At 29.3% G+C, this 17285-nt stretch overlaps 1 protein-coding gene and 2 long non-coding RNA genes across 3 annotated transcripts; 1 reads left to right on the forward strand and 2 right to left on the reverse strand.

The window, feature by feature from the left end:
- Window positions 1-7711: 7711 nt before the first annotated feature.
- Window positions 7712-8701, reverse strand: LOC142644945 (uncharacterized). The gene is made up of 2 exons (XR_012846161.1): window positions 8127-8701; window positions 7712-8047 (listed from the first exon to the last, which is right to left on the reverse strand). It is a non-coding gene; the product is annotated as an uncharacterized LOC142644945 (long non-coding RNA).
- A 3361-nt stretch (window positions 8702-12062) lies between these two features.
- Window positions 12063-13381, forward strand: LOC142644857 (uncharacterized). Its single transcript, XR_012846036.1, has 3 exons — window positions 12063-13066; window positions 13131-13197; window positions 13276-13381. It is a non-coding gene; the product is annotated as an uncharacterized LOC142644857 (long non-coding RNA).
- On the reverse strand, window positions 13074-17246 carry dre4 (SPT16 homolog, facilitates chromatin remodeling subunit dre4). Its single transcript, XM_027338242.2, has 6 exons — window positions 16973-17246; window positions 14765-16915; window positions 14376-14690; window positions 14143-14312; window positions 13807-14072; window positions 13074-13740 (listed from the first exon to the last, which is right to left on the reverse strand). Exons 1-6 carry the CDS (start codon window positions 17045-17047, stop codon window positions 13436-13438), a joined length of 3282 nt encoding a protein of 1093 aa, XP_027194043.1. The 5' UTR covers window positions 17048-17246; the 3' UTR covers window positions 13074-13435.
- Between the last annotated feature and the right edge of the window lie 39 nt (window positions 17247-17285).

Below are 17285 nucleotides of genomic sequence, written 5' to 3' on the forward strand. Positions count from 1 at the left end.
TTGATACAAAACGAAAAATTCACAAATGATGTAATCATTTTTTGATAATTTCGTTTTTCTTCTTCATTCATTCAGTTTGTTTTTAATCACCAGGATTAATTTCAATGAACGAAAAATGTCATCATCATCAAATGATTTTGTTTCACTCAATTGTTTTGTGTGAAATGAATGATACAGATAAAATTCAGAACAATGATGATGGCTATTTCAACATCACACTATTATCATCCTTTGTCAATTGTTTATGTATGTTCGACCTTGACACCTTAGATAACAAATTGACAAATTTTTTTTTTGTTAAAGAAGAAAAGATGTTCCATTTTATCTCTAGTTTCACACACAAATAAACACACCTTGTTGATGATGATCATCATCATTATCATCAAGATGACAAATTTACGTTTTTCTCCAACTTCCAAAAGGTTGCTCTATTTTTCAAGCAATTGAAAAGGTAATTTGTCGCCTACGTTTTCATTGATGATGAGAACTTTGGAATTTTTTTTTGCTGACAAAACACTTTCACTTGACAAAGAACATAGAAAATGAAAAACTTTTCGCAAATTTTCGCTTTTTTATTATGTGAAAATGTTTCTTTTCTCAAAAATTTCTCAAAATAAGCCTATTTTTTTCGCCAATTCCATTCAATTTTTTTTAAAAATTTATTCATATCACTTTTGCGTGTGTGTAGGTGGATAATCATCATCCATAATCGCAGCCTAATGACAAAATGTTTCAATTGAAATTGAAGTTTTTTCAACAAAAAACAAACAAAAAAAAAAACCGAAAAAAAGCCCAAAAACAGAAGAAAAAACTATTTCCACCCAAATCACTCACACACAGACAATATTCACATGCACAAGTTTTAAAAATTTTGTATTTTTTTTCCTTTTCCAAAATGAAAATGTTTATTTAATTAATCGATAATTTCAAAGAAAAAATTTCAAACAAAACGAAAATCAAAAAAAATCAATTTTCACTTGTTTCTCAAAAACAAACGGACAAGATTTAAACTAAATCGGTTTTGTTCGTTTTTTTTCTTCTTCAGTTTTTAGTTTCTTGCTTTAGTTTACTTTTTTTGGGTTAATCTGTTTTGATTATTGTCAATCGGATTGTTTTACGAAAAATAAAGTTTTTGCATTGAAAAATCAAATCAATTTCAATTCAATTTGAATCAAATTGATTTTCATTCTTGTCAAGTTTTGTTTCTGTTGTTTGTTTTACTTTTGGTTAATTCGATTTAGTTGTATGTGATGAAATCACACACAAACAGAGGCAAAACGAAAAGCAAAGCAAAACAAAAATGTTATGTAATCAAAAGCAAACAAACAAAGAAAAAATCCGATCAAATTGAAATCTACCATCATTAAAAATCATTAACATTTAATGGTGGATGGACAGATTAGATTAGATTAGATTGAAAACAATCAATCGATTGATCAACTGATGATGATGATGACAATCAGGTGATCAAGTTGTTTGCTGCTTTGTGTTCATTTTGGTTTAAAACTAGATTGATTTAAGTGAATTTAGTGAATGATGATGGCGAGGATTTTTTTCTCATTTGTGGTCAATCGTTAATCGTAATTTGGTTGCTCATTAAGATTTTTTCGTTGTTTTTTTTTGTTTGTTTTTATCTGAAAAAGAGATTTAAACGGATTAGAAACGTTTCAAAACAAAACAAAACAATTCAATGATTTATGAATCGATTGAAGAGAAAAAAATTTATCATTCGATTTGATTTCTATTTTGACCAGACAAGGTCAAAATAGCCGAAGAATTTTTTCATTGTCGGCATTGATTCTCTGACTTTTTTAGACATCCATATCGATAATTAGATTTGAATTTTTTTTTTGAAATTCTAAATTTTCTTCGTAAACATCATCATTGAACATTGCATATGACCTATCCGATATCCAGATATGATTAAATTATACCGATGATTTTTCATTTTTTCTCCAAAGTAAAATATATTTGTGTGTGTGTGTTTCTTATTCAATCGATTCGATCAATCAAATTGATCAAATTGATTGATCTTGTAAAGTCATCATCATCATCATCAAATCCTATAATTAAATATTTGATGTAAACAACATTTTCAAAACTAGAAAACTTCTATTTTTTTGTTTCTTCTTCTTCTTCTTTCGATACGCGTCATGAATATATTTTTGGTCAAGTAAAGTGAATGGTGAAAATATTTTTTGGCCAAAAAAAAATTCTAATTTTTTCGATATGAATTTCAAATCGATAATAATTATCGTCGTCTTCGTCATCAAAAAACATTGAAAAACTTCAAACTGCAAAATGATTACTTTGATTTCTTTTTTGCTTTCTTGACGATCATAAGTATGTTTTGATATTCAAAATGAGAAAAATTTCATTTTAAAAAACAACTAATTAAATATCATGCATATATGGATCATGTAGATCAGATTTTTTTGAATCAATGAGAAGATGGCCAGAAGGTAAAATCAAAAATCAATTCAAATCATAATCAGTTTTTTTTCTCAGGTAGTAAATGATTCTCAGGTAATCTTGGTTTTTTGTCGTGATGTTTGAACCAGAAAGAAAAAACAAAAACAAACTGATTCTGATGATTGATCATTTTTCAATTGAAATTAACTAAACTGACTTTGGTGTGTGTTGAATTGAAATTGGATTTTTTCTTAAAACAGAGAAAAAAATTTCGTTTAGCTACTTGTCTTGAAAATCGATTTGTAATCTACATGTGATATTCAACAACAACAACAACCAAAATATCAATTGACTTTTGACCAAATGGTCAAAAGTCAAAGACTACGATGATGATGATGATGATCGTTTGTTTTTTGAAAAATTTATCTTTTTCGTTTTTTTCCTGACACAAGATGAATTGGATGTTGATGATGATGATGAAAAATTCAAATTGAAAGATTCATTTCAAGAACAATTCATTCATTCAATTCTAATGTCGGCTCTACTGAAGATGAAAAAAAAGTCAAAGAGAGAGAGAGAGAGAGAGAGAGAGAGAGAGAGAGAGAGAGAGAGAGAGATTGAAAATGAAAGAAAATTAATTACTTTCACGAACGTTCGTTGTTTCGTTTGAATTGGTCATTGATCAATTTCACTGACTCAGTGAAAACTAAAACTCGCACACACACAGACAACGACAACCACAAGAAATTCTTAATTTTTTTTCATTTGATATCGATATCGATGATGATGATGATGGTTAAAAAAGCTGAAAGTATCGAGAGAAAGATGGAGAAAAAAGTCAGCAAATTCAATTCAGTGATTATATAAATTATTATTGTCTGTCTGTGTGTCCATGTCTTTAATCTTTTTTCTTGGTTAGTTGTTGTTTTTGGGCCTCACAATTTTTTTCTTGAAGAGTTTAAGGTGAAAATAAACTCATCTTAATCAGTTTTTTTTTTTGGTTTGTTGTCCAGAGGTAGATTCCGATTGATTAATTAATCTCTTAGTCTTTTTTTTGTTCAGGTAGATTTCAGGTAATATTTGATTACACAGAAGCAGTAGCGAGTGAGAAAGAAAGCAAAAAAAAAAAAAAATTAAGAAATTAGCGAAAATGATGGCAGATGGAATTTTTACCTGTGTGTGTGTGTGTGTGTGTTTGTGAAACTTATACACACAAGTAGTCAAAGGATAAATCAAATAATTTAGTTTTGAAAAAATAATCATCCTGAATGAGAATTGAAATACAAAAAAACAATGAAAATATTGATGATTTTTTTTCTTTTTTTTTTAATTAAAAGATTATCGGGAAGTTTTTTTTGTTGCTGTTGTTTTATTTTTGTTCATTAAAGTGATGATGATAATGATGAGAAAATCTTTCCAGAAAAATATCTAAAAGTTTGACTGAGAATAACACTGATATTATTGGATATAGATAGCGATATAGTGTGATTATTAATTGTTTTTTTTTGTCTAAGTTAATCAAAAAATGGATGATGATGATCATCATAAATTATCGAGCGAAAAAATTTTTATTTTGTTTGGACACTGCAAGATGAAGGTGTCAAAGTCAGTCAGCCAGATTGGAAAACAACGACGAAAATTGAAAATTTCAAACAGCATCAGCAAAACGGAATGCTAATTAGACGCAATAGGTTTTTCTGTACCATCATTATTATCATCATTATGCAGATGACCAAAACAACACGTGACCATCGAGAGGCAAGCACGTGATATAATTATTTATCCAATGGAATTTTCTGTTTTTTTTTTCATCTTTCTTGTCTTTTGTGAAGAAAATTCATCTGCCCTCAAAAATGACATTCAAAATTTACGACAAAAACAACCAAAACAGTAAATAAAGCGAAAAAACGGTTTTTTTTGGTCAATTTTTGAAATAACAAAGTCCAAAACCAAATGTAATTAAAAATGATTTTTTGCCAAATTAGTTGATCGATGAATTGAATCGATCGATCGATTAATCGATTCCAATGATTTTTATGGAAAAAAAGAAGAAAAAATCATTTTTTTCCTGCTTTTTTTACGCCTAGTTGTTGTCCATGTCCACGATAATGATGATATTAATTAGTTTGGTCATCATCATAATCATCCTAATCATCATCATCGTTATTTTGATCAAGGTAATTTTTTTAGTACTTCTAGGTAGGTGTATAAGACAAAAAAGGTCACCAAAACCAAACTAAACATGATGTTTTGCTACAAACCCAGCCAAACGATAATTTGTTAGTTTGGTAATTTGGTGTGGGCGCAGGTGATCTTCACCCTGTGATCAGGATCAGTTTTTAATAATTTTGTTTTTTTTTGGCTGATCTGAATGAACAACAAGGAATTTCGAGCATCGATGACCTTCGATGATGATCAACATTTTTGATTCTTTTCTCTCGAATTCCATTACACACAAACAGAAGAAGAAAAATTTGAATTTTTTTCAAAAAACTTTAAAATCCTATTTTCATGGACCATATTTTCTTTTGTTAATTTCTCCAGAGAAAAGATTTGAATACAAAATTCTTGCCAGCATTGCAGAGCAGATTGTCTTTTTGTATCTCTGGAATCCTCCTAATGATAATGATGATTATCAAACCAAAATTGACCAGATGATTAAATCATTTATCAAGATGAACTTCAAAAAAACAACCAGAAAGACCCAAAGACAAAAAACCAATTGTCTTTTCTGACTTTTGTTTGATTCATTAAATTCTTTTTCGATTCAGAAACAAAAAAAAATCTGCCTTTTTTATCATCATCATCATCATGACACAATGGTCATTGTCCACCACCACTATTTTGACCTTTTCTGGTACCCAAACAACAACAACGATAACGACAAAACATAATTCTTTTTTGTGATTTTTTGATAATTTCAAAGTCAAAGTTCAAAAATCATATGAAGAAGAAGAAGAAAATTGTCTCTTTATTGTGGTCATCGTCAACATAAAGAACAACAAGAAGCTGCTGTTTGCACCTGGACATTCTCGAAAGCAAAAACCCAAAGAAAAGACAAATGAAAATGACTTTATCTTTATAACTTTTTTTTTGTCTTTTGGAAATTAAAAATTCAAGAAAAGACAGAGGAGACAGAGGAGAAAACACATTAAGATTTGTCTCTTGTTGTACGACAAGTTAAGAACTAAATCTTTTTTCTTGTTTCTGAAAGAAGATCTGATTTAAAGATTCTTGATTAGAGCCAAGCCAAGGCTTCTTTGATTTTACCCATCACCTGTCCTTTCTTTTTTTTTGCAATGGCTGTTGATTATTACGATGAATTTGATGATGATGACCCACCAGGTACGTGTTTGGTTATTTTCTTTCATGGAGTTTCTGCGATGAAAATTAATGAATGGTTGTAAATGATGATCAGAAGAAGAAGAGTAGAGGGGAATTAGTGGTGGTGGTGGCAGTTCTAGTTTATCATTTGAAACCTTGAACGAATGATGATGATGTATTACCATCATCATTCGTTTTTTTAACCCCTCATTTCCCCTCATGGTCGACGATGTTGCTGTTTTTTCCATAATAATAACATTGTATAAATGATAATTATGATTCAATTTTTGTCTCTAGATTCGTTTCGTTTTGAAAAAAGTTTTTAAAATTTTTTTTTCAAAAAACTTTTTTTTTCCAGCTGTTTTTTCGTTTCTGGTTCAAAACGACAAACAACAAATTCAGGTAGCCACACATCACGTACTTGGTTATTTTTTACTTGATTTTTTGAAGAAAAAGAAAGAAGAAATTGCGTGTCCAGAAATGGTTAATTGGGTTGGTTAATGGTTAATTTTTTTTCCAGATTTTCAGACGGTTTTAGTAAATTAGATCAATAAATCAGTTCGTTTAGTTGTTATCCAGGTAGACAAAACAAACGTAAAATTCAAAAAAAAAAAAAAAAATCAGATGTCAATTTCTTCAACAACGAAAACCAAATGTCAAATACGAATAAATTAAACGAGAAAATTCGTTAATGGAAAGATTTACGAATTTTTACGAATTTCGTTGGTTTTTTTTTCGTTTTATGTTTGTTTGTCTCTGCGTGGCTAACACTGAGTGATTCTTAACATCCAAATTAGCATCATCTGAAAATGACCAACCGATCAATCGACCAGGCATATGGTCTATGGCAAATCAAAGGAATTAAAATTTTCGAATAGAAAAAATAAACATTCATTTTAATCGAAATAAAAAAAAAAATTATTTGGGAAATTTCTTGTCATCCAGATTGAGACGATGAAAACAGATGTCTAATGGTGTAATGTTTTTTTTCAGTTAGGTAATCTTTTCGATTGAAAAATACTCATCATCATCAATGGATGCGGATGAAAAAAAAGTTGAAAACTTTCTTTTATTTTATTTTTCGATTAATTCGACCATTGTCATTATCAACAATCATCATCATCATCATCAGGTAATTTTGATAACAAAAGTTATGTTTTTTTTTGGATTTCTGGAACAACAGCAGCAGCATAACATATGCCAAATAGAGGTGATTATCAGTTTCTTTTTTTTGGTTGTTTGTTGAAGAAAATGATCGATTATCGATTTAAAATAAGGATTCTGCGCATGCGTGTGTGATCAATATGTGATCAATATGTGTGTGTTTGATTCGAACCCGGACCCAACCATATCGGTAATCATAAGCATCATTTCATTAATCACATAAAACAACAAACAAACAAACAACAATCTTATCTTGAAGAAAGAGAAAAAGAAACGACAATATTTGAAAATGATATATGAGAAAGGCCAAAATGGACAACGACAACGACGACGACGACCAATTATCATCATCAAAGATCTTCTTTTTTTGATGTTCAAAAACAAAGAAAACATTACATCCTCAAACAGACAGACAGACAGAGAGACAGAGACAGCTACTGGTTGTGTAACAACCAAAACCAAAACATCTTGATTACATCACTGTTAAAAATGGTATGACTTTATAAGTTCATAAAGTGGAAGTGTGGACTTATAAGTTCACATTAGACCAAGTGAACATATAAACTCACTTTAAGGAATTGTGAGCTTATAACTTCACTTTAAGGAATTGTGAGCTTATAAGTCCACACTTCCACTTTATGAACTTATAACTTCACTTTAAGGAATTGTGAGCTTATAAACTCATACGAGAACGTTGTGAGTTTATAACTTCATACGAGAAAAAATGTGAGGTTTTTAAAATAAAAATAAAAACCCCTATACGCAAGCGTTTTTTTTTTTTTATTAAAAAAATCTTGATGCGCAAGTGAAATTAAATTAAATTATTGAAGTTTTTAATTATTTTTCATTTAAAGATATATTATTAATTATTATAATTATTAAACAAGGCTAATAGAAATTTATCAATAGAAATCGGCTCAGGAACATGAAAAGAGAACCCGACTTGGTTTTCATTGTTCGATCCATCTTTATAGATTATGACCTCGTGATCAAATGGACAAATAAAGTAAATTAGAATCTTTGCATTCATTCGACACTTGTCGGCATTGAAGTTGAGACAGATAGCAATCGAACATCCCCAACATAAATGTCATTCTTTCTCAATCTTAGCTTGATTCGGTGTTATTGTAGGTAGTGATAAAAAATACTTAAAACAAAACCAATGAGATTAGGAAAAAACATGGAACAAGTTAGACATAAACAACAATCATATTCAATGAGCAAACCTGATAACCAAACTTTGTAAACGAACCACACTTAACAAAAATAATGAATAACAACTAATCGAACAGTAGTTTAAATAATCAAAACAGAACCCTAACAGCTAATTTCAATTATGAGGGCGCTCGTCGCCTCCACATGAATTCAAAATTTTTCAAAAAAATTTTCCAAGTCCAAAAATCCAATTTTTTTTTGAGTTTGTAATTTGAAAAAATAAAATAAAATCAAAATTGTGATTTTATAACTTCACTTTAAGGAATTGTGAACTTATAAACTCATACGAAAAACGTTGTGAGTTTGTAATTTGAAAAAATAAAATAAAATCAAAATTGTGATTTTATAACTTCACTTTAAGGAATTGTGAACTTATAAACTCATACGAAAAACGTTGTGAGTTTGTAATTTGAAAAAATAAAATAAAATCAAAATTGTGATTTTATAACTTCACTTTAAGGAATTGTGAACTTATAAACTCATACGAAAAACGTTGTGAGTTTGTAATTTGAAAAAATAAAATAAAATCCAAAATTGTGATTTTTTAACTTCACTTTAAGGAATTGTGAGCTTATAAACTCATACGAAAAACGTTATGAGTTTATAACTTCATACGAAAAAACCATGTGAGTTTATAACTCCATTCATAAAACATTATGAGTTTTTAATTTTAAAAAAATAAAATTAAATCCAAAATTAGAATTTTTAAAGTCATACGAAAAACGTTGTGATTTTATAACTCCATACGAAAAACGTTGTGAGTTTATAACTTCATACGAGAAACCATGTGAGATTATAAGTCCATTCGAAAAACATTATGAGTTTTTAATTACAAATAAAATCCAAAATTCGAATTTTTAAACTCATACGAAAAACGTTGTGATTTTATAACTCCATACGAGAAATAATGTGAGTTTATAATTTCATACAAGAAAAAATGTGAACTTATAAGTCCACACTTCCACTTTATGAACTTATAAAGTCATACCATTTTTAACAGTGATGAACGAAACGAGAAAAATGAAAAAATCTTACGAATGAAAGTTTGCGGGTCACCTGTGTATGTCACACACAAAATTACCTTACCTTTCATTTTTTTCTTTCACTTTCTTCACTCAAACGCACACACATCATCATCATCATCATCATCAAAGGTCAGTCAGGAGGATAGATAAGATTTGCATATTAGTTAGGTTGAAATAGTTGCGAAAAGTTATCTATAACATTGGAGACATTCATAGAAGATGATGATCATCATGTCGTGATCATCATCAAGATGGTAGTTTCTTTTGACCATTATCATCATCATCATCATCATCATAAGGTAATCTTTGACCGACAATTGATGACCGGCGGCAAATAATAATGTTGTCGTTGTTGTTGTTGTTGTTGTTGTTGTCAATTGATTTCATTTTTCAACAACAACAACAACTAAACGAAAAAAGTTTTTCACAAATTCTCATCCAAAAAATTCAACGAAAAAGATCGCTGTAGGCAATGGATGCTTAAATGTTCAGTGTCTTTAAGAAAAGAAAGAAAAGTAGCAAGGTCTTTTTTGATTTGATAATCTTTTGATGGTGTCCTTTTAAGAATTTTTTCGTAATTTTTTGGTGGGAAACAGGAAATGAATACCTTTATCAAAAAAGTGGTTTACCTGAATAATGAATGAATGAATCTATGGATGGTAATAATAACGATAGAATCACCATCATCATCATCAATTTCGGTGATTATCATCAACATCAACATTGTCTTTTGGTCATCTTCAAGCGATGATCATTAAAAAACGAAACGAAAGACCCAAGTTTATATATTTGGTGAATCGAAAAAACAAGAAAAGAAAAATTACTTTGTTGCCTCTGGTCACTTAGGCATATATTTTAATGAATATAGATTTCATTCAAAAAAAAAAAAAAAAAATCTGACCAATTAAATCTTCGTTATCGATTTTGTTTAACTGAATTATCAAAAAATTGTATTTCTTTTCTTAACATCTTTTTTCTCTCACACAAAAACATCGCAAAAAATAATCCAAAAAAACATTTTCTTTTTCTGGGAAAAAAAACAATTATAATTTTTGACTTGTAAAAAATCCTATAAAATTAATTGAATTTTCCATAAACAAAAGGAGAAACGAAGAAGAAAAGAAAGAAATTAACAAATCAAATGAAAATGATTGATGGTAATTCGTTGCATTCATTCATTTCATTTCATTTCAATTGTAAATAATGCAACAAAAACAAAAAAACTGAAAAACAATAATTAAAACCCTATATATATTCATATATATTGAATATATGACAAACCAACCAGCAAAACGTATTTGTTTAATTATCTTTCTTTGCATCGTCCGCATCATTTTTTTTTTTTTGCTTTCTTCTCTTTGCTTTTTGCTTTTTGTCATGCTGTGCATCTTTTATCATCAACAACCAGCGAACAAAGCAGAAAATGTGATAAATGTGTGATATATCAAAGTGGACAACATGAAAATTATCATCATCATCATCATCTGTTGATGGTGATGATATTATCAACATTGCAATCATCGTTTCCGTTTATTTTCTTAAAAGATTTTTCAAAAACGAAGAAAATTTCAATGTCATATGTGAGAATAGAATGGATGATGATTATATGGGCAATTTGTTTGTTTGTTTGTGAAAGCCAAGCAAAGAAGAAAAAATCCACGATAAGTAATGTGCGATAATTATCATTGGCTTGGTCTTTTTTCTTCTAGTTGATAATGTTGCAATTGATGATAATGATTCCATTCGTTGCTTCGGCTTCTGTTGTTGGTACGAGCAATTAATTGCCACGATATTTTTTCAAAAATAAGAGGTGTGTGCTGTGCTGTGTTTTCAAAGTCAAATTATCCAAAAGAAAGTTTTTCCATTCTTGAAAACAGAGAGAGAACGAGAGAGAGAGAAAATTACAAGGAAAATTTAAAATTTAAAATTTTTTGAATGAATAAAAATTTTGCTTACCAGCATCATTCATTACTTGAACAGGAAATTTTTTTTCAGGTAATTATCTTTTTTTACCTGAAAATTTTTGTTCAATATCGATTTGTTTTTTGTTTTGTTTTTTTTTGTTTTTCGCTGATTTTTAATGATCATTCGAAGGAAAATTTAAGAATTCAGAAAATCAGATTTTTTTTTGTTCAGGAAAAAACTAAACCCCCCTTTCAGAAGAATTTGTCACCAACAATCACAACAGGTATCTTTCGGTTTTTTTCTTCTCTCTGATCGATTATCGATCGATGTGATCGATATAAAATGGTGATCGGCTTTTTTTTTGATTTTCGGTTCTTCTTTTTGATCTTGATTTTTTCTTTTTTTGTATTATCATTATGGGTTTTTTCTCTTCTTCTTCGAACCACAAAAACAAAATCGATAATAATAATTCGATATGGCGGCTACCGAATTTCTGTCATCATCATCATTAAACGAATTAAATCGAATCAAATGATGATGATGATGATAATCATTGATGATGTTTTCGAGAGAAAAAATGATGATTTTTGTTTCTGTTATAATTAAGAATTAGGAGATTTATGGATAAAAAAACCAAAACCAAAACTGAAAAAAATACCATCCACATGTGTCCATCATAATCATTATCTTTTTTTTCGAAAGATTCGGCTTCCTCTCTTTAGTTTTTTCTTTCTTTGGTTTGCTTTTGAAATTCTTCTTCGCTTGGTTTTCTCTCGAATTAACAGGTTCGCTACCAGCGACGCATATGTGCGTCGTTTTAGTTCTTTATTTTGAGCCCGACGACGCAAATATGCGTCGTTTTTGTATTACATTTAAGCAAATATGCTTGGTTTTAGTATTCACATTTGATCGAATTTGCGTCGTTTTTGTTTTTACATTAGATCGAATATGCTTGGTTTTTGTATTCACATTCGATCAAAAATGCGTCGTTTTTGTTTTTACATTAGATCGAATATGCTTGGTTTTTGTATTCACATTTGATCAAATTTGCGTCGTTTTTGTTTTTACATAAATGCAAATACTCGTCGTTTAAGATTTTACATTTATTTATCGATTAGATTTTTTCAAATTTCTTATATAATTATTTTTACAAATATGCGTTGGTTTTAAAATCATTGCCATTCAAAGTTCTATTATAAAAAAATTCAATGGGCTGTGGTTAAAGATTTGTTTCTCAAGCGCTGGTAGCGAACGAGTTAACGAATCATTAAATCACAAAGAATGTGATTTTTTGCTGTTGTTGTTGTCGAAATGATCAATCCAATCAAAAGAAATTAAATCAGTCAGAAATGATCATGAAAAGATGATGACAGGTTTATAAAGATTATTTTTTTACTTCGTTGTCATCACCATCATCATCGATGATGTTCAAGTCTTGTCTGTCTCTTGACCATCATAATTAATAATAATTTTTCGAAGATAAAGATTTTGTTGTTGTTGTTGTTGGTGGTGGTAGATATATTAGATTTTCACCATATCATCATCATCATCCATATCAAATTTATCAACAACGATGTCTTCGACCAAATTATGATAAACGATATGACACACACACACAGTATCGATGGTATCGAGATGAAAAACGTTCGAATCGAAAAAAACGTTCGAATCAAAAACATTCGAATTTTCGAATGTTTTTCGATGATGATGATGAGCAAAAAGATGATATTCGTAGGATGATCTTCTTCAAATTTCAAAGCTTATGATAAATTAGAAATTATCAATTTTTTTCTGTTATAAATATGGTCATTTTTTTGAAGATATTTTTATTTATATTTCGATTCGCCAAATGCTGTTATAATTTATGATTCTGATTTTTTTTTGATTATATTTTTGTTTTGGCTAGTTTTTGTTGCCTCTTGGCTTTTTAATGATCATCACATATCATTGAGATTTATTCGTTGATGATGATAATGACAGCATTTTGCTTGCTTTTGCCTTTTTTTCTCTTCTGTTTGAATGTAATGATTAATCGAATGAAATTTGATTCTATAATTAATTTATTTTTCTTATTTTTTTCTTTAGAAACAAAAATAATGATCGATACTTGTTCGGGAAAATTATCTATTCGAGGTTCACTCATACCAATAAAGTTCGTATGAAAAAATGGACGAAAATGTTTGTTTTTTGAAAATGAAAAAAAATTTATGATTTTTTTTGTTTGTTATAGAATTCATGAATTGAAAAAAAAGAAAAATGAAAATAATTTACAAATTCTCATGCTGAAAAAAACATATATGTAGACATTTTTTCTTTTTAGTTTGAGTATAAGTAAGTATGTATATCGTATGTTTACTTAATCTTAATCCAATAATAATCTATTTTTTTGTTCAATGTTTTCGTTTTTTATTACTATTAGGATGTGAATTTGATGATGAATGTTTCGAATGATGATGATCATCTGATCGACGTTTCAATGAATTTGAATGATGATGATTGTTATTATGATGTGGACGATGATGATTTGATGATGATTTTTCTGATTTACCGCCACTGCTACCTTTACTCATTACTTTACGTTTTTTAGCCGTATAATCATCAACAAATTCACCAAGATTACGATCAGCTTTTGCTGCTTCTTCTTCCAATTCTGACCAATCTTTACCGGATTCTTCACTTGAACTAAGTGAACGTTCTACAAATAAAACAAAGATAATTTATTAGAATGAATAGATTACATTCCCTCTACAAAAAAAATTACCATCACTAGAATCATCTTCCGATATTGATTCATCCGAATATTCGGATTCTGATTCTTCATTATCATCAAATTCAGATGCTGATGGATCATAAACTTCATCTTCTTCATCAAGTTCTTCATCACCTTCACCTTCATCACTATCGTTCGCATCCAAAAATGACCAACCACCATTATCGAAAAAATCTTCCGGATCATCCGTAATTGTTTTCATAATTTTTGCCCAATTCAAGCTTTGTATACCTTCAGTATAACGTATATCACATGAACTATATACAAAAACAAAAAACATTAACAAAATGATCATCCAAAACAAAAAGAAACAAACAAACAACATACTTAAGCCATTCTTTTACATGATCCAACATGTTCATCGGTATTGAATTTACTGTTGCTACTTTACGAAAATAATCTTTAAATACAAAAACCATATCAAAGTTTTTCAAATGAAATTGTACACGTTCAAAATGTACTAATTCAATATCTTCAAGTGATATGACGAATGGTGGCTATATTTGAACACAAAATTTTATAATGAGATTTAAAAACACAAAAATCAAACAAAAACTTACCCAATCGGTAAGATTAACCAAACAACCAGATGTTGGCTGTAATAAAACATTCGATCGATTTGGTACACCATAAAAACCAAGATCTCTAAATGGTACATCAAAATCAACTTCTTGTTTGGTCATTGCTTCAACTTTATCGCAAAATAATTGAAATGCACTTTTCAATTTTTGTCTCATTTCTCTTTCAGCTTGTTCGGCTGCTAAATCATCACGATCATGCATATGTTGATGTTTACCCAGATCGGTTGTTATTTCACCAACTTCCGTATAAAATTGAACATCGGTCTGTTTTTTCTTACCAAACATTATTGGATTCTATTTTTTCAAAAAAAAAAAATACCAAAAATGAATGAAAAACAAAAAACAACAACAAATCCAAACCAACAAACCTTTAAATGAAAATGTAACAAAATTAACATTTCACCATCACATGGTTGGAAAAAAGCATGTTTAATATTATTATACATAATATCAATTTTATCACCACGTATCGAAGTGAAACGAAAACCATTTTGATGTGCTTCCAATGTACCATGTATACGTTTAGCAATAATATTTGGTTTTATATATAAATCTTTTAGCCGTGGATTGGTTTTCGAATTCGATAGTATCAATTGATCTTGTTTAACAATACCTTCCATTTCACGTTCTTCTGCTTCACGTGTTTTAAATTTTTTCTGCACTTCTTTAATCAAACGAAATGCCGTATTCAGGTTTGATGATGGTGCTGAAATTTCACCCGCTTCTTTCAGGTTAGTTGAACGATAAGTTAATTCTTTTAAAAATGTTTGATTTGCATTCGATGCAAACATTGATGATTCTTGTTTGGTTATTGTTGTACCAGGTGTAAAAAAATTTATACGTAAATAAGTATAATCACCTTCAATTGATTGTGATATATTTTTTATTGTCGATATATGAAATGGTACCGGGATACCAAATATTGGTAAAATTATTGTTTCAAAACGTTTATCAACATAAATTTTCAATTCTTGTATTTCACGTTCTTGTGGCATTTGTTGTGTTGAACGATATGAAATGGTTGATTTTCTAGCACGTTCTTCACCTTTATGACCGGATTTTTGTGCTAAACGTGCACGTGCTTCTTCATTCAACGATACAGCTAATTCACGTTGATGTTGACGACGTTTTTCAACATCGGTTGCTTCCGATCTAAGTTTTGTATCAATAACAGCTGTACGTCTACCACCACGTGATTGTAGAGCATCTTTAACAACATCATCCATTTTATCATCTTGTTCTTCCTCTTCTTCTTCTTCATCATCATCATCACGAATTATAATGGCAATATTTTTTAATTTCTTTTTACTTTGTGTCAATATTATTGCCGATTGTTTATCATCTTTAACCAAAACAGTATCACCAATGAATAATGCATAGATTTTATTCTGTTCATCTTGTGCTTCATGATTTTCAAGATTAGCAAATCCAAGACTAACATTAAATGTCATACCACGTTTAACAATAGCTGATGATTTTGGTGCAATTTGCAAGGAACTTTCACGAAATTCAATACCCATTATAAAACCACAATTTCTAGTAAATTTTTCAACTAATTTTCGATCATATTTTGCAACCATATCTGTGGCCATTTGATAAACATCCGATAGTATGGTTCCTGGTCTTAAACGTTCTAAAATAGCTTCCTGTACGGTCAATAAAAATTCATAATGTTTTTTCTGTTCATCCGTTGGATTAACCAATAATGTTCGTACAATATTTGAACAATATTGTCGATAACGTAAACCAAGTGAACAGGTTATTGTACCAAAATGTAAAATATTCTTATCACTTGATGCGGAAAATTTTAGATTATATTGTCCACCACTTTGTATGATGGCCGGATAACATAATTCAACTTGTGTTGTATCAATATTTTTTATATATTTTTTATTCTGTGATGCTTGTTCAACACCTTCGGTCAATTTTATATGTCGTACTTTACGATCTTCATCAATAATACGTGTCAGTTCTTCTTTCAAATATTTTGTATATAATTCACATGTTAACATTGATGATTTTGTCATTAGATTTATTTCATAATCATCTTTTGCTGCCATTAGATAAGCAATCGGTATACTTATATCAATAACATTGAATTTTTTTCCATCTAAACGTTTTTGCCATTCAACAGTAAATTCACCGGGGAATTTATCCTTGATGAATGCACCTAAATTTTTTCCCGTACCAGAATTTTCAATAGCCGATAATAATTTATCAAAATTTGAACTATCTTTATCGGTTTTATCACGTACTAATAATGTTATTGATGGTAATGATTCGGATTCATTTTCTTTACCCGATTCAATTGTTTTCAAAAAATCTACCTTCTTTTTTGATGCCAGTATAAATAGATTACGTTTACAAAATACCATAATAACATCGGTCATTTCATAACCAAATAACCATGTTTGTATTGCTGATGATTTACAATACAAAACTTCATTCTCTAAACCGATGGCAACCATAATTGCATCACATTTCATAAGATTTGTATATAATTCTTCATCGTGTCCATTCTGTCAAGTGAAAAAGAGAAAATTTATTTACATTTCAAAACAAATTGCAAAAATTACCTTCCATGCATTATACAGTAAACGAATACGGCGAAAAAATGCATCTTTATCGATTGAAATTGATGATTGAGACATGATTGATTTTGGATTTTTTTTTCGATGACAACAACAACGATGATTATTGAATATGACAACACATTACAATGACAGACAAACCGGATCAGAATTATCGAATGACAATGATCATTAAGTAAAAAATGTTTTTTTGAAAAATTTGACCAAATTCAGGAATACAAAAAAAAACAACAGAAATAAAGAAGCCAATATCGGCGAAACACACACACCACAAGCCAAAAAAAGAAAGAGCGGCTGA

This window comes from Dermatophagoides pteronyssinus, unplaced genomic scaffold (assembly GCF_027571235.1).
Source record: "Dermatophagoides pteronyssinus isolate colony J.1.1.1.1 unplaced genomic scaffold, Derpt_VIB-CSIC_2022.12 sq0004, whole genome shotgun sequence".
NCBI lineage: Eukaryota > Metazoa > Arthropoda > Arachnida > Sarcoptiformes > Pyroglyphidae > Dermatophagoides > Dermatophagoides pteronyssinus.